This window comes from Typopeltis vanoorti, chromosome 21 (genome assembly GCF_054136105.1).
Source record: "Typopeltis vanoorti isolate ZY-2024b chromosome 21, IOZ_Tvanoo_1.0, whole genome shotgun sequence".
Classification (NCBI taxonomy): Eukaryota; Metazoa; Arthropoda; class Arachnida; order Uropygi; family Thelyphonidae; genus Typopeltis; species Typopeltis vanoorti.
Window position 1 is genome coordinate 42,743,145 of NC_143569.1, and position 19,606 is coordinate 42,762,750.

Consider the following 19,606-nt stretch of genomic DNA (forward strand, 5'->3'; position numbering starts at 1 on the left):
CTCCACTTCTTCCAGTATGAAGCATCCCATCTATGGATTCTAAATTTCAAACCTTACATTTAGTTGTATTAAACTGATATCCTCATTTATATTCATTTTCCCACCTTTCCAGCTTTTCTAAATCCTCTTGAAGAACTAAAACATCATCACTATAATGACCCTCCCAAGCTTTAACAACTGAATATTTCTATGTAGTCCTGTGACAATATCATTGACACAAAGATTGAAGTGATGGTGACAATACTGAACCATGTGGAACTCCACTTGTAACTTTCCTACTCCCTGATACTGCTCCCCCATATTCAACTCTGATATCTATCAGAAAGCTAGTTCAATCTAATCCACTAACCTGATATCCAAATTCGTATGTTGCAACTTAAAAGCTAAGTTTCCACATGACACACTGTCAAATTTCTTTACAAAATCCAAAAGAGTGAAAGTGTATGCCTTATTCCCATCCATTGCTTTTGCTGAAAAAGGTAACCATTATTACTAAGACAAGAGCACACCTTAACAAATCCATTATGGCCTATGTATTCGTCACACATGTTGATTGGATTTTAATGGTATAGATGCGAACACAGATTGATAAGAAAATAACTATTTATTAACTTAATCACTAATATTTTGCTGGTATTATATCCAGCATCTTCAGAGCATACAAACAAAGTTTGTTACAGTAGCGAGACAACCGCAATCAGGTGCAACAATGAGACTAGTATGAGTAATTGTAGCGTGCAACACAAAGACTAAAGTCCTAATTAGGCACCACCTAAGTTTAAAAAAAATAAAATAAAATACTGATATTAATTCAGTCTTAGAATGACTGTCTCACAAATCTTTGGTAGATTTATACAGTCATACTTGTTGAGGTATGTATAAATCTGGCTGTATAAATAATATGTATAATATGGCTGTATAAATCTACCAAAGATTTGTGAGACAGTCATCCTAAGACCAAATTAATACCTGTTTTTTTTAACTTAGATGGCACCTAATTAGGACTTCAGTTTTTGTGTTGTACGCTACAATTACTCATACTAGTCCCACTGTTACACTGGATTGCGGTTGTCTCACTACTGTAACAAACTTTGTTTGTATGCTCTGAAGATGCTGGATATAATACCAGCGAAATATTAGCGTTTAAGTTAATAAATAGTTATTTTCTTATTAATCTGTGTTGGCATCTATACCGTTAAAATCCAATTAACATTATGGCCTGTCTAAATATATTGCCCTCATCTGTCCAATTCTGTATAGGAGTTCTTACCAATTTCTCCAAAATCTTAGTAACTATAGAAGATATAGAAACAGGCCTATAGTTTGATACCTCCATTCTATCACTACCTCTTTGCAATGGCACTATCTTATCCTCTTTCCACTCTCTATCCTATCTGATATTGCAAGATTTTCATTAAACAGCCAAGTTAACAGCATGGTCAGTTCCACTACACATTCCCTTAAAACGTGGTGAAATTTTATCTAGCACCCCCCCCCTGCGTTACTGACATTTAGCATACTCAGTATTCAGAATATATCCTCTTCATTCACTTCTAATACTTGACCACTCCTTATCCCTCTAGGAATAAAGCATGCTGTACTGGAATAGACCACTCTAATGAAGTGATCATTAAGTAACTCAATTATGTCATGTGCATTGGTCACCTGAGTTCTATTTCCCATCCAGCAAGGTAATCCATCCACAATACTTCTTCCTCATACATGCCACATAGCAAAAAAACTCCTCTGGATTCTCCTTGAATCGCAGCACCACTGTCCTCTCATATTCTAATTTTTCTCTCCTTATAATACTAGTCACTTTTCTGGCCTAAGTCTTATATTACTCATGTAGTCAGCATATCCGCTTTCCAGTCAAGAGGCTGTGGGTTTGAATCCTGACATGGGCATGGATGTTTGTGATCGTCTGTGGAAGTGGTGGTGGTGGTAGATGCCGTTGGTGGATTGTGAGTGGTGGAAGCAGAGTTGTAGAGTAGATGCCCTCTCTCAATGAGTCTTTGGACTTCCTGGAGGCGACAAATAATAATATAATAATAATAATTTCTCGCTTTGTATATCTTCCATAATCTCTTTTCATATGCAATTCCTTTTTAAATTTCTCTTATCATCCATTTGACTCCAAATTGTTTTATCTTCTTCACTTGAGGTATACAATCTTCCATTGCTGTCAACTATTTTTTCTTAAATATCTCCCATGCACTACTGACCTCTCTTCCTTCAAATTCTTTCATCTATTGCTGTTGCAAGCTGGTTTCTAAGTCTATGATAGTTGCCTGCATTATAATTCCACATAAATTCTTTCTGCTTTGATATTTCTATCAAATATTTCTATTTATCCTCCTAGTCAGGACTACATGGTTACTCTCATCAACTGGGGGCAAGTATGACATCTTAGTTGTCATCAGATCCTCTGATGCTAAGACCAAATCCAAAACTCTTGATCCATGTGTTAGCTCCACCACTTATTAAGGCTCCTCAAGAAATACAAAAATTCAGTTCCCTTAGTTTGTACGCTGCTTCCTTTTCCCGGTTTATGCTCTAGTGTAAGTCCTCCATAATGATCAATCACTTGCATTTGCCAAACTCCATTACCAGTATTCTTATAACCATTATTACACTACTCATATTCCATTTGACTCTGCAATATAGTGTACATCATCTCATTTCTCAATCCACTATCTCCATTATGTTCTACCCTTATAATTCTGGTTTCCCTGCCCCTGACACACTCACTTCAGTAGAAAACAATAGTCTTTAATGGCCATGCCCTTCTCCATTCAAATGTAATCCATCTCATACAGCTCTCTTCTGTCCTCAAATGCACTCCAGGCATCCAAATATTCCAGATCTCTCTCTCTCTCTCTCTCTCCCCTGACACATTCTTACTATCATCTCATTCATTATCACTGTTCTTCTTCATTCTGTACTATCATACTCAAATGTCTCAGTCATATCCCTACTTTGTCTTCTATCCACTAAACTCTGCAGTCTCTGAGTGTGTTGCATAGCAACACACTCACCATCTCCCCTCTGACACATTTCTTACACTATTGCTAACATCATTCTCAAATGTTGTGCTTCATGATTCACTCTATCATCTCCTTTATTCTCTCTCTCTCTGCTCTTCCACCTGGCAAGCTCCTCTGGCACTCTGTTCTACACACACCCCAAATCATCAAATCTCCATACATGATATCCTAAACAGATTCATTTGTTCTTCTCTGACTGTCTTCTTCCAATCTCTCTTTCTTTTCTCTTTCACTTTCTCTCCATCCCTTACTTCCAGTCTCTCTCTCTCTCTCTTTCTTGACTTTTTCCAATTTCCCTCTTCTCCTGTCTCTCCCCTCTCATGCCCTTCTCTTACACCTACTTTCGTACTTCTTGCACTGGTCAACCTCTCTACTCGTCTAATCTTTTTGTTCACCCTCCTCAACTCAGTCTTCATTCCTTTTATCTCCTTTCTCAACAGTTCTATTTTTCTCTCCACACATCCTACTTTCAACTGACACACACACAAACACAATCGTAGCCATCAGATGAACCATCTCCCTCTGTCACACTATCCTATCCCAATGGCTTTAACAGGCCTTTAAGGCCCACAACCTTCCAAGCATGCTTGGATTTCGTAACCGAAATACGAGGATAGAATGGTCACTCCTATGCCTCAAGGTATTCTTGGCTGTATCCCTGTGTGTTCACGGGGCCGGTTTGCCTGCTTGCGGGATGAAAAACACCAGATAAACTGGCGGAAAAAACCCTACTGCCTGCGCCCAAGACTGGCTAACTTGGCTATGGCTGAGGAAGATCCTTCAGCTCCTCATGTCTCCGATGGGAATCGAACCTAGGACACTCCTTCCCCAGGCATATGGTTGCGAAGTGTAAAGCCACTAGGCTAACCGTGCGGACACACTGCCCAAGGTCAAATCCATATATCCATTCTTATATTTTCTTTCTGTCTCCAACTTGCTTACTTCATGAGAAGTAAGCAAGTTAGAGACAGAAGAGACAGACCCCTAAGAACAGTGTTTAAAACTTTGGATATGAATCCAAAGTTTTAGACACCCTGTTCTTCTTCCTACCTCTTGAAAAGCAAATTGTGCATTCTAACATTAACCACACCTGTAATAATTATATTTCCATATAGTACCAGTCTAGGATCACTCATTACTTCTTTCTCCATTACCTTTCATTTGATTTTTCTGCATTTCCATTCATGGCTAGCAATCTTCGAATTTCATTATGCATACGAGGTGGTATCAAAAAGTTTCGAGACTAGCTCTGTTTACGAGAAATTACTTTATTAATCTATGTTTACACACTATCACCTTCAAAATAGTCTCCCTGCATATCAATACAGCGCTCCCAGCATTCTTGCCACTTCTAGAATGTGTCCTGGAAGTCTTCTTTTCGAAGCATGTCAAGTAATTTCTGCGATTCGTGCTGGATCTCCGCAATGGTGTCAAAACGGTGACCTTTGAGCTGAATCTTCATCCTTGGGAAGAGGGCAAAGTCTGCAGAAGTCAAATCTGGCAAATAGGGTGGGTGCAGAAGTGAGATCATGTTGTTTTTGGTGAGAAACTCATGTGTGAGGAGAGTTCGGTGACAGGGTGCATTGTCGTCGTGAAGCATCCAGTTTTTCGTGTGCCACAGATCTGGTTGCTTTCGCCGAATGTCCTCCCTCAGATGCCTTAAAACCTGGCAGTAGAACTTGCTATTGACGGTCTGGCCCCTGAGAACGAAGTCTCAATGCACAATGCCATGAATGTCAAAAAAGACGATGAGCATGCACTTGGTCAAGCTGCGGACCTGCCTTGTCTTTTTCGGTCGTGGAGATGATGGGCTCTTCCACTGTAAAGACTGTTGCTTCGTCTCAGGGTCGTACACCCAAGTTTCATCACCGGTAATGATCCTCGACTTTCACGTTTTTTCAAATGCGAATTACTCGTTTGCTCTTTGTTTTAACTTGCTGTCCATGATGAAATCGCAGATGTGGTAAAGCAGGTGGTCAGAATAACATCAGTTGCACAGCTCCCAATGTACACAGGATGATGTCTTTTGGCACACTGACTTATGAAGGCAGGTGCTCCCTGTGACTGTGCATGCAGCCTTGTGCTGCCATCTGTTGGTGTGTTACAAACCTAATCTTGAAACTTTTTGATACCACCTTGTATATCTTATTTCTTGCCTGATTTTCACTAAGAAGCTTCCCAGTCTTGCATGACATTCTCATTGTACTTCATGCTAGCCATTATTTCATTAGTTCCACTATTTTTCACTATCTTTTCATCCCATCTGTCATGCTCATTTTGATATCTTGAATTGGATTTGAACGGTACTGATGCGAACACAGATTGATAAGAAAATAACTATTTATTAACTTAAAAGCTAATATTTCACTGGTATTATATCCAGCATCTTCAGAGCACACAAATACGGCGGCATTTAAGTTTAAAAAAAAAAAAAAAAAAAAAAAAAAAAAAAAAAAAAAAAAACAGTAGTCCAAAGTTTTGAAAAAATATAGTAGTCCAAATAGTAGTCCTTGAAAGTTTTGAAAAATAGTAGTCCGAAGTTTTGAAAAAAATAAATTAAAATAAATAAATAAATATTAATTTGGTCTTATGCTGGATACAATACCAGGTGGTCAGAATATTAGCAGCGAAATATTAGCTTTTAAGTTAATAAATAGTTTTTTTTTTACTTAAGTTAAAAATAGTTAATAAATAGTTTTTTTTTACTTAAGTTAAAAATAATTAATAAATAGTTATTTTCTAATCAATCTGTGTTCGCATCAAAACCTTTTAAATCCAATTCAACATGTGTGACGAACACATAAGCCTATCCATGCATTTTCATATCAACACTCAAATTTTCAGAATCTTAAACACAGATTCTGAGATTCCAGTTTATCTCAATATTTAGAATTTCAGAACAAAATTGTATATTATCTAATATCCCACATGTGCCATTTCAAATACTGCTGAATTCTAGCAGCAGATATTAAGCTTTATAAACAACTTCCAACCTCATGTGTATATATCAATGTTATAAATTTCTGGATGTAATAACAAATAGCAAAAATGCAAGTTCCAAATAAGATAGGTAAGCCAGTTAAAAGCAGTTAAAAAATTGTTAGTACAAAATCTGGTAGTAAAAAGAAAAAAAAAAGTATTCTCAATTGCTCTCATGTTATAGAGCATTTAAGCTAATGAATCTATAGATGGGTTGTTATTTCCAGAAATTAATACATATTGCACATACCTTGTAACTGCACCAGAGAAGATTCTGTCAATCATTCTGGAAGAAATTGCTGGAAACATCAAACACAGTTGGCTAAGAACCAGTTTGCTGAGATAAGTTTATTGTCTTAAGATAATTAACACTAACCAATAGTAACATATAATTATTAATTAACATCAACATGAGACTTCATTGTCAGCATATATTATTATCATCAAATTCTTTTTTTTTTTGGTGTATTTATTTTTTAAACAATGTAGCATTGTTTAATAAATAAATAAAATAAATAGTATTTATTTTATCAATATAATGCACATATTAGATTTTTTTTAAGTACAGATATATGATTTCCATTTGGCATCAGTCCTTTTCTAGTCTTTCGGTAATTTATGTAATAAACAGCAATTATTAATTTGTCAAATGATGTACTGATGTAAACACAATCAGTACTGATTTGCTTCAGCTTTTATGACATTCATCAAAGGAGATAAGGTATTACTTTCAACTCCTTTCTGAATGATAACAATGAAATTTATTTTAAAAAAAAATAGGCAAATATACCAGGAAATTTTGTTTAAACTCTGATGGCAAATCATTTATCTAATATGTCACACAGTAAAAACTGTATCCTCAAGGAAATACTTCATTATTACATGACACTAAAACTGCTTACATAGCATAAATATAAGCCAACACTTGACTGTTATTTATGGTTTATTTTATTTTGTTTATTTATTTTTGTAAGACTCTTTGCAAGCATCCACATGAAGATGAAATGACAGCAAACGTTTCTTAACAACTTAGAAGAAAAAAATTGCTAACAGTGAATACATTTACAAAAGACTAACCCTGTTTTACATGGAATTTGATTTAATAAAATATATTGGATGCTTAAGAATACACAGTCAGTGCATACTATAATGATCAATTTTAGTTCATTAATGCACAATTCTAAACTAATAAAAAGTTCCTGGCAAAGTCCAATTTCTTTTTAATTGCTGTTATTTTAATTGGGCTTCTATGGAATCAATGATTCATTGTGAGAAGTGCTCACTATCAACCATAGTGCTGTAAACACCCTGCCTTAAACCCAATTCACAATTTCTGTACTGCCATTCTCTCAAAAATCTTCACTCCCTTGCTGTGTAAGCAGGGGAGTGAAGGGCCTTTACACCCTCATTGTATAGCTTTCAGGAATAGCCTCCTGTTCTATTCCTATCTCCTTCCATTCTAAGAAAAATCTCTTTCACATTAATCTGGTAAAAACCCTTCACCAACTTAAAAGTCTCAGCTCTGCAAATTTCATTCCCTCAATCTGTGATCATATCCAAAATTCAGAGATCTAACACCACAATAGTTACCATATTTGTGCTCAGCAGCTGATTCATCATCATCAACAGCAGTGGTCCTAACAGGCACTTAAGCACCCACAATCTTCCAACTATTCTTGGAATAACTGTAACCATAACTCGAGGATAAGGTGGTTGGCCCTATGCCTTCTGGTGTGTCCTATGTCTGTAGACCCATGAAAAATATGAGACAGGGTCTCATATTTTTCATGGGTCTCCATATGAGACAGGCAAACTCACCTTTCATCGAAAGAGACCAGATAAAGGTTCCTCACGTCATTGATGAGAATCGAATCCAGGTCTCCACCAAAGAGTTTCGTCTATATCGACTAAGCTACGGAGGCTCACTCAGAAGCTGATTAAGGTCTTATAATAGAACCATAATGTCTTCTATATATCAGTATCATTTTCATCATTGCTATAATCAGTTGTGATGTCCTCACACTTCTAGCAATGCAATACCTAAATTTCAGCTCCTTATTAACCATCACCTCTAGATCCCTCCTCCACCTCCTTCTACAAGCTATCTCACTTTTGCCTTCTAAATTCAGCTTCATGTATCCTTTCTTATTTTCTTATTTGTTCCAACTTCTATAATAGTTTTTTGTGTAGTATTCTGTCAAATGCCTTTGCAAAGTCCAGTAGTATCATAGAGCAGTCATTTCCTTTATCCAATTCAGCTGTCTCTCTGTTATAAAATGTGAGTAAATTATTGAGGCATGACCTACCTTTAGCAAGTTATGCTGTCCACCACAGAGTAGCATATTCCTATGTATCCATAGGAATACAATTTTTTGCCTAAACTGTGTATTGTTCATGGATTTACTGATCACTCTTCCTTGAGAATGTTTTTTTTTTCCCTCTCAGCTCCTACTTTGTGATGCTACTCATTCATTTAATTCCCATTTGGTTTATCCTCCTAACCTTGACTATGCAGTCTGAAACTGCTTCCTTCAACCTATCTTTGATCGTTTCTCATGCTTTATTGATATTATTCCCTTGTTGCAATGCCTAATGCAGTAACCACATCAAGTATTCATTGTTGTAAGTGTGCCTGCTAATGGTTGCAGTTACTGCATTGTAAGCCTCTTCCCAGGAGAATCTAACAGGGTTTACATTGATGCACTGCCTCTGCCTCAGATGAACTGTTATCCTAAGTCTTTAAATCTTTCTTAACTTTAAACTTTTGCTGGTTGCAGTTCTTTGGTGTTATCATCAGTGATATATCTCTCACTTCCTATTACATCTATGCTGCCTGAAAAACAATACTCCCTTTATATTCTATCTCTGTAGGGAATAGAATGTAAAGATGGTATTGTAAAGAGGATATTGCTTGACAGAAGATAATTTCTTCTTCTTATTATTATTATTAATAACATCTGACCTCCATGGAGTCAGAGACTCATTGTGGGAGGTACACACACAAAGCTCATCCAGCTGTGCCTAAAACTGATTCAATGTGTCTACATTCGCAACACACACTGGTGCACAAATATGGTAACTATTGTGGTGTTAGATCTCTGGATTTTGGATATGATCACAGACTCAGGCAATGCATTCCACTCATCAACCACTCTCCATGCAAACAGCCAATCCTCACTCCTCTGCTTACACCCGCCTTATACAGTTTCCAGGGATGGCCTCTTATTCTATCCCCATCTTCCATTCTATGAAATTCCATGTCAGCCTGATAACAACCCCTGACTAGCTGATATGTCTCAATCAATCCCCCTCCTTCTCCTCCTATTCATGATGCATTGCAATTTATATTCACTCAATCTGTCCTTGTACTCCACATTCCAAACACCACTGACCACCTTTGTGAATCTTCTCTGGACCATTTCTGACATATCCTCATCTTCATGAAAACATGGTGATCAAATATGAGTACCATAATCCATGATCAAGGCCTTATACAATGGCATAACTTATTTATTTCTGTATGTCAGGGTCCTCTGCATCATTGCCACTATCTGGTGTAACATTTTCACAGCTTGTGCCCCTGAATTTCAGGACCTTGTCCACCACCACTTCCAGATCTCTCATTTCCTCTACCTCCTTTAAAGTTATCCCACCAAGCGTACACTTTGGATCCCACCGTTGCTTCCAAATTTCAAAACCTTACACTTTGCAACACTGAACTTATAGTTCCACTTACTTGCCCATTCATGCAACCTATTCAAGTCTCTCTCTGTAAGGCCATAACATCTTGACTTTGCATTGCTTTCCTCAAATTTGCATCATCTACAAAAAGTGTGGTGGTGCACTACTAGTTACCTTCCTCTTTTGGAATACTGCACCCCCATATAAAACTTTCTGATACCTATCTGACAGCCGGTCACTGATCTAACTCAGAAGTCTGTTATCCATTTCCATTTGTTTCAATTTATTTTACAGCTTGTCATGTGGCAGTCATTGGTCACCTTGTTACAGTACAGAAGTAAAATAGTTAAACATAATCTCCCTTTAACAAACCCATGCTGATAACCACAGAGAATACTGCTATTAGCAAACCATTTCTGTATCCTACTTCTCACCAAACTCTCTAGTACCTTTATGCCAGTTCCAGATATACAGATTGGCTTATAATTTGTAGCCACAGCTTATCATCACCTTTATGCAGTGAACAATTTTAACTTCTTTCGATTCCCCTTAGAACCTGTGTTGTAAGATTCTTATTAAACAGGCATATCAATTCCCTGAACATTCCCTTAAGACGAGTGGTGATATGTCATCAAATCCTATTGCCATCAAGGGTATTTATTTCCTCAAATATCTCCTGCTCACTCACAATTAAGCCATCCTCTCCTGTGTTCTCTACACTTAAGTTTCTCATGATTCCACCCTGATGAAGATTGAAACACCCTTATAAATTGATCACTGAATACCTCAACAATGCCTTCTGCAGCAGTTATCAATCTACCATTTTCATCCATTGGCATCATCTTACCATAATCATTTTTCCTTCTATTTGCCACATATCTAAAAAACTGTCTAGGTTTTCTTCACCTGATTTGCCAATTTCTGCTCATACTGCACTTTTGTTGTCCTTACTAACTGATTCACTCTCCTGCTTGTTCTTTATACTCTTCATGTAACTGATTATTACCATTATCCTTTCTTTTAGTGTTACATGGCAATCAGCATTAATTTTTGAAATTATGGATTCTACAACCATGTTAAAATAACTCTTTTTATTATCCCGACGTTTCGATCTTCATATCAAGATCATCATCTGGAGCATACATAAATATACAAGACAAGCTGCATTACATTTCAAACCATAGGCTAGAGAAACAATGATTTGATCACATGCTATTCATTGGCATGACCTTTAGTGGAAAAAAAAAAATTAATTTAAAAAAAATAAAAATAAATAAAAAAAATGGCATCAATTTTTTCACTAGAGGTCATGCCAGTGAGTAGCATGTGATCAAATCATTGTTTTTCTAGCTTATGGTTTGAAATGTAACACAGCTTGTCTTGTATATTTATGTATGCTCCAGATGATGATCATGATATGAAGATCGAAATGTCGGGATAATAAAAAGAGTTATTTTAACTCGGTTATAGAATCCATAATTTCAAAAATGAATGCTGAGCACCGTGTAACACTAAAAGAAAGGATTATGATAATTCATGGAGATTTGACCCACAAGCGATGCAATCAATATGGTAAGCTGAAGAATCAGGTTTCTAATTTGATCAATCGACTGGCTTTTTTAAAAGGTGTAGGGACAGCAATATCATTCCGAATTGCATCAGGCTAAAAAGAAAATTCACCTCAGCAAAAGCACAATGAATATACTTCTGCATGAAGAAAGCACTTCTCAGAGAGCAAATCCAAGCTTTCAGAAAGAACTTAGCCGCTACACAAAACCAGCTACAAAAGGAAAAAATGGAACTTTCAAGCTACATAAATGTAGATATCTGGATGATCCTGGAAAAGATTACTGACAACACGGCGAACCACATCCTCCAAACGAAGAAAGAAAATCTAATTTCCAAATTCCAAAGACTAAAAGAACCAGCCGCCATTGAAATTTTTCCACAATGAACAACAACCACAACAGGAGCCACCAATCACCTACAGGTAACAGTAATATAGTTAACCTATTCAACCTTGCTTTAAACCAAGACGAAATCTCGATACTTAACAAAGGTTTAAATTATGCCATAGCACCCAAATCGATAAACAAACTTGAATTTATTTGTAATATTGAAAGACGCCTAAGATTCATACCAAATAACATAGCAGAAAAAATACGTTTAGAAACCGCCAACATTTTAAATCATAACAAAACAATAACAAGCAATCTAACTCAACATGAATTAACAGCGATAAAATCACTAAAGTCAAATTAATGGCTACCAAAAATTCACAAAGAAAACACACCGCTAAGGCCTATAGTCGAAGGGATTGATAGCCCGACATTACTTAGCCAAAAAATTAGCGGCAACACTCAAGGAGCTGGTAGGTCATTCCCCCTCCTATATCAAAAACACACAAAGACATTATATTAGAAAAAGATGATCTATTAGTCAGTTTTGACACCTCTGTTCTCTTTGCGAATGTTCCAATCAATGACACAATTTTTCTTTTACAGAACAAATTTCCTCCAGATATCACAGTGCTCTTTGCACATGTATTACATTCTGGTTATTTTGTATGGCTAAATGCTTTCAACCTACAAAAAGAAGGCATAGTCATGGGCTCGCCATTATCCCCCCGATTGCTAACTTTTATATGGAACATTTTGAACAACTTGCTTTAGGTTCCTCCCCTTTAAAACCCAAAATCTTGATTAGATACGGTGACGATGTTTTCGCGATCTGGTCTCATGGCCACTAGACACATTCCTTAGTCACCTAAACAAGCAACACAAACGTATACAGTTCACAATTGAGACTGAAAAACATAACACACTGCCGTTTCTAGATACACTTGTCACACGTCTTCCCTCAGGCAATCTTTCATTCACTGTTTACCGGAAACCGACACATACGGGCCAATATATACACATAAACTCCTACCACCACCCAAACACAAAAACTAGGTGTCATCAATACCCTAAAAAACAGGGCTCTGAAGGTCTGCTCCAGTGAACAGGCACTGAAAAACGAATTTAAAGCGATCAGTAATACTTTTCAAACAAATGGATACAGCCAAAACACTATTAACAAAATTCTCTACAAGACTTCAATAAAAAACAAAGACAAACCAGACTACAGTAAAACTATAACCATTCCCTTCATTAAAGGGACATCAGACAAAATAAACAGAGTACTACAAAAATACAACCTCAAAGCCACCTTTAAACCTCCTGCAAAATTAAAAAGCTTACTCAACTCATCCAAAGACCCACTCCCTCCACTGGCCCACCCTGGAGTATACCGTATTTACTGCACCTGCAACATACCATGCATAGGAGAAACAGACGCACAATTCCGATCAGACAAAAAGAACATAAACGACACATCAAATATAATAATTATGGTGAAGCTGGCCTTTCTGATCATGTCCTGAACACCTTACATAGAATTGACTGGAAAAGCACTAGTTGTCTACATCACACCAAAACATGGTATGAACGCAAATTTAAGGAAGCTTGTGAGATCATTATCAACCACCCCAATCTAAACAATAATGATGGTCTAAAAATCCCATAGATATGGAAGGCATATATTCATCCCACGAATCTTTCCTCTCTAAGAACAACTATAAACAGGACTGTAGAAAATCCAGGATCCTAAATCTAAAATAACAACTTCAATACTAAAAAATAGGACATCACTGTTAAATCTATAAGAAAAAATGTTTATTCATGTTGTAATGTATAAATACTTTTTTTTTTTTTAAATCAAAAATAACAATTGTAATAATAGAAATAGGACATCACTGTTACTGGAAGGAAAACCATCTGTAAGCAAGAATGTTTATTCATGTAATCATAAATTAAATCTAGCTTGATGTAATTTATTTTATTTTATTTTTATTATTACTATTTTTTCACTAGAGGTCATGCCAGTGAGTAGAATGTGATCAAATCATTGTTTCTGTAGCTTACGGTTTGAAATGTAATGCAACTTGTCTTCTATATTTATGTATGCTCTAGATGATGATCTTGATATGAAGATTGAAACGTCCGGATAATAAAAAGAGTTATATTTACACGGTTGTAGAATCCATAATTTCAAAAATGGATTATTACCATTATTCATTTTGTACTGCCTCCAAAGTGCTTTCTTCTTTCATATTGCATGCTTAAGCCTTTCATTCATCCATTTTAAACCTACCTTATTCAGCCTTTTGACCTTTGGAATACATTCGCACATTGATGCTGTTATGTATTTCTTTGTGAGTTCAGAAGCAGCATCTATTTCCTTACTGCTCAACTCCTCATTCCATGCTATAGCTCCAAGCTGTTTCCTAAGCTTATCATAATCACCAGCTCTATAATTAGTTATAACTAAATGATCCTCTGTCAAGCAAGTCTCACTGATCATTGTCAAAAATTCTTTCTCTTTATTTCTGATGCTTCTGGCATTCACATGCATGTGTTTCAACATCGCTTGCATGAATTACCAACCCATCCAGACTTGGAACCCAGAAAACTGCACCTCAGCATTGCATGATCATTTCTGTATATGATCATGCAATGCTGATCATATATAAAAACAAGTTTGCTTTCCTCTCTCCCCCTCTCTCTGCATACTAACAGCTTCACTGACATCGTCAATCTTTGTAGCTGAGAAACGTATTTTCATCACATGAAGAACATCTCTTATCATGAACTCTCATACAACATTCTCTCCTTATTCTCAGTTTCTCGCTCTTTTGTACCCTTCCCACCAACTTTTCCTTGAGAAGCAACTGGTACGTGATGCCAGTTAATTCTCAAGTTGCCCGAGCTCACACTTTATCCTGTGAAAAACTTCACATAAGCATGCTATTTCTCAATCCTCACTTCCAACCTCATCAATTCATATTACCTTCAACCACTCCTTTCATTCTCTCATTGATATTTCATCCATTATCACTCACTACTTCAACTAAAGTTTCTAGAGTCCATGAAGGCCTAGAAATAATACTATACAGTAAACAGCACAATATCCAGCAACTCATTTGCAACTTAGTATTCAGCCACTTTTTCTAGTTCATGTGCTCATTTGTAGAGATTAGAGGTGATGTGGGCAATAGAGTTGAACGATAAGTTTATTAATATGTGACTGGTTAGAGTGTGATTTACTGTACTAATTTTTTATCTCATTTCACTTTTATTCATGTTATCAGCCCAAATAGCTTGTTATAATCAAGTAATTTAACTTTTCTAAACTAAGCTGTTTAGAAAAAAATTTGACCAGCATGTTATGGAAGGAAGAATCAAATTACAAGAGGAAACAAACAAAATAGACTAAAGAAAATCCTTAAGTGTTCTTTTTGCTATGTGATGAGTAAACTGAAGAATGCTTATGAAAGGATATAACTGAATGCAGATGGTATGAATATCACTGCAGTCAATGAAACATTAGAATTACTGAGTGATCATTTTGCCAGGATGCATCAACCAGCTAGAATTTATACAGCGACTTAAGCGAGAATAGAGGTGGTAGATGAATTGATGTGCTCGTGATATTGCAAAATTTATGTGAATACTCAGAGCATTTGCAGCACAGATGAAAGAACAATGGAACATAACAAGAAAAAAATACTATTAGTGGGTGGTAGATGAAGGATCAAGTAGTGATGATGGTGGGCTGTGTGGTATAGAGTGCACTTCCTGCAATGAGCCCTTGCACTCCTTGGGGGTATTATGTAATAATAATGATACATAGATAAGCAGTACATTTTAATTACTACTACTTTCCATGTAAAAATTCCACTCCTTACAACTTTCTTCACCACACTTTTATGCAACTTTCATGTATGGCCTGTTGTTCTTATCCTCTCAGCTTCCAATTCTTTTTACAATCCACCCAAAAGCCATGAATGAAATATATCAAATAATTCATGTTTCATGATCATGTTCCTTTAATTCCTATGCATCCACATATTTATTTATGTATAAACACATCAAGGTTGGTACAGTGGTTACTCCAGTAAAACTCCCTCACTTATTTGAACATCTCTATCATATCACCTCTTTTTCCTATCCTCTAAACTCTGCAATTTACATTCCCTCAATCTCTCACCATAGCCAACATTTCCTGATATTGCCTAGGTCAGTCATTTCTGCATTGTCTTCAGTGTTTCTACCTCAAAATGAAAACTAGATGACAAATTTGAGCACAATAGCCATGTGCAGTCTGACCAATGCTTTATATAGTTTCACAGTCATCTCCATATTTCTACTTATCAATTCATTCCTTATCACAGCAGGAATGTAATGTGTAATCTTTGCAGCACTTCCAGTATGCCTCAAAATGTCAGTCCACTGCCAATAACGTTCCCCACTACCCAAGATCTTGAATTTCATTCACATCCTGAAGCACAGTTCCATCGATAGAATACACAGTCTTCTTATCTCTGCACTCCAAGGTGCAACACCTTGCACTTATTAATATTAAAACTGCAACTCAACACAAAAGTCTATTCAAATCTTTCTGAAGGAAGTAACATTAGTAATGCTCCTTATAATGCTCCAACCTTTGCATCTTCATCAAACCACTGAAGGTTCCGGTCCATCAATCCACATGAAATATTAAAAATAAGTTAAACAGCGGAGATCCAAGGAAAGATGATCCCTTGGTGGAAAAAAAAGGATCACCCCCCCCCCTTTTTTTTTTGAGACACTGCTTCATTATATGCAACCTGCTGGTATCATTCAGAGATCAAATTTCCAATCCATCTCATCAATCTATTATCCATTCCTCTCCTCTGTAGTTTATACATGAACCTATCATATGGTAGTATATCAAATGTCTTTGCAAAGTACAAGAAAGTCACTTTATATGATCATCATCATCATCAGACCTTTTTGGACTTCAAATGAATGATACCAGCAGGTTGCATATAATGAAGCAGTGTCTCAAAAAAAAAAACCTATTTTCACACCCTCCTTATACAGCTTCCAGGATGGCTTCAGGTTTCCTCCAATTCTGTAAAAAACTTCATCCATATTTGCTGTTTGAGTAATTGAAGTAGAAAATTGAGCTCTAAATAAACATTCAAAGAGGTGAGAGTAATTATAAGAATTTTGGAGAATAATGAAAATAGCAAATAAATGTAAAAGAATGGCACAAGGAAATCTTGAAGGTAACTTACCTTCAGTTGAAAAATTCCCATATAAAGATTCCCCTCGTCATGACGAGAATCAAACTTAGGCCTTTTCCAATTGAGAGGGTGCTACTTATCTTTGTTCTTCCAGTTGCACTATGGAGGCAATTCATATCCTGCATTCCAGATAAGACTGCCACCATATTAGTCAATCTTCTCCAAATCCTTTCCACTATTTTGTCCTCTTTGAAAATTAGGTGACCAAATTCCAAACACAGTAATTCATATGTGGTCTGATCAAGGCCTTATATACAAGGAATCATCACCTCCTAAGAGATCTACGAGGGTGGTCTGAAAAGTTCCTGGCCTAACAATGAAAAAACGAATTTACAATTTCAAAATTATTTTTATTTTTCAACATAATCTCCCTTAAGCCTAATACATTTCTTCCGGCGATGCTCCAGCATTATTATCCCATCCCTGTAGTGGTTCTCAGTAAGATCTGCAAAATACCCCTCTGCAGCTGCAATCACCTCTTGATTCAAAGAAAAACGCTGACCAGCAAGGAAGAGTTTTAGTTTTTGGGAAGAGATAGAAGTCAGAGGGAGCCAAATCTGGGGAATAGGATGGATGTTCCAACAATTCATAGTGTCAATCCCTTAATTTTCCCATGGCCAAAACACCATTGTGCGCAGGTGTATTGTGCTGATGAAAGATGATTTTTTTCTTCTGCAAACCAGGTCTTTTTTCACAAAATTTTTCGTCTAGTCTGGTTAATAATATTCCCCAGTTATTGTTTTACCCTTTTCAAGATAATTAATAAACAAAATGTCTTTAGCATCCCAAAACCCAGATGCCATGACCTTTCCTGCTTATGGAACCGACTTCGTCTTCTTGGCGCTGAACAACCAGCTTCTGTTCACTGTTTTGACTGCTGTTTGGATTCTGGTGTGTAATGGTGAATCCAAGTCTCATCCATAGTAATGAATCAATGCACAAAATCAGTTTTATTCTTGTTAAAAATCTCCAAGCACTGTTCAGAGATTTTCATGCGAGTGCGTTTTAGATCTGCTGTGAGCAAGTGCAGCACTCATCTTGCACAAAGCTTTTCATTTGCAATTCTTCATGCAAAATATATCCTACATGTTCTTTTGAAATGCCTATAGTCTCATCAATTTCACACACTTTGACTCGCCGGTCATCCAATACCATATGGTGCACTTGATCAATGATTTCTGGTGTTGTTACACTTTTTAGACATCCTTCACGTGGATCATCTTCAAGGCTGGTAAAGCCATGCTTAAACTTGGCAGCCCATTTCTTAATTGTCGAAAACGAAAGAGAAGTGTGCCCATAAAGTTTTATGAACATTTGAATGAATTTATTTTGGCTTTCAACCTTCTTTTACAAAGAATTTTATAACCACATGATACTCAATTTTATCCATTTCAAGGGATGCAGATGACACTTTTACTTCAGACAGCTGTATAAAGCAAACTACTTGATAGAATAACTTGCAATTTCACATAGATGCTTATGATAGATCTAACAACTTAGAAAAAAAATCTTGCCGATAGTGTTGCCATCTATGGTACAGGCTAAGAACTTTTCAGACCACCCTCATACATGTCAAGTCCTTCACGTCATTGGCATAATCTGTTGTGATATCTTAACAATGTTAGTACTGGTTACTTCTAAACTTCAGGTAACTGTTCACTGCAACTACTACTCGTAGTAGTGAACAATTACCTGAAGTACAGATAACTTGCAGCACTCCCACTGCTCTCGAAATTTCCCCACAAATGGTATACTCTGCAATCTCATCCTTGCTTACAAAATTTCAAACCTTAATGCCATAATCCCCACAATTTTAGTCACAATTATGACTCTAATTTCAGATCACCATTCACCATCATCCCTAGCTCTCGCATCATGTTCACCACTTAAAATTTCTCAACTATATACTATATTTAGTGAGGGGATTTTATTGGATTAATACAAAAGAGATTATAAAAAAAAAAAGAGTGGCAGATGAGGGGGGGGGAGAACCAGAGGACATCCCTGGAACTAGTGTAAGAGTGTGGCAAAGAGTGATTTGAGAAGTAGATTTCTTACACGGAATTAGGTGAATGGAATACATTGCTAGTATATGTTGTTAAGGTAGGAAGTGTTAAGGAGAGATTTTAATTTTTTTTTTTTTTTTGGCAGAAAACAAAATACCATGGTTCAGTTTTATCTAATTGACTTTATCTCCATGAATTTTGGTTAAATAAATATTTATTTATTGACTAAATATTTCTTGATATAATGTCATATTTATACCATATAAGTGAAGCGTTTTGAACAGCTTTACTCTTGGCACCTTGTCACATGCCTTTTCCAAATCTATAAAACTTAAATACAGAGCATTGTTATATTCCCTTGAATTCTCAACTATTTGCTGAAAGTGAAAATCTGATCCTGACAACCTCTGTTTGGCATGCTCTTCTCCAAGCTTCCTTTCCACAATTTATTAACTTTTTCTCAAATATATTGCATAAATCTTACCATGAACACTCATTAGGAAAATTCCTCTTTCATTCTCACATTCAGTTTTATATCTCTTTTTTACTCCAGACATCTAGAATATGTTAAGATTTAGTTTTCATGTCACCTATATCTGATTCCTTTTAAAGTACTCATTCCTCCATTTCTGAGCTTTTTTAATAGCTTCCAATATACTTTACACCTTCCTGATATTTATTTTCCATGTTCTTACAAAATTCTTCCCATGACTTTTGTTTAG

At 36.2% G+C, this 19,606-nt stretch overlaps 1 protein-coding gene across 2 annotated transcripts in view; it reads right to left on the reverse strand.

Annotated features, from left to right (window-relative positions):
• LOC150094790 (uncharacterized) overlaps nucleotides 1-19,606 on the reverse strand; it is a 275,693-nt gene that overhangs the window by 95,392 nt on the left and 160,695 nt on the right. For both annotated transcript variants that reach the window (XM_090410853.1, XM_090410852.1), the window contains one exon: nucleotides 6,277-6,325. In XM_090410853.1, coding sequence (XP_090266979.1) covers nucleotides 6,277-6,325 — 49 coding nt within the window. The remainder of the gene's footprint in view (nucleotides 1-6,276; nucleotides 6,326-19,606) is intronic.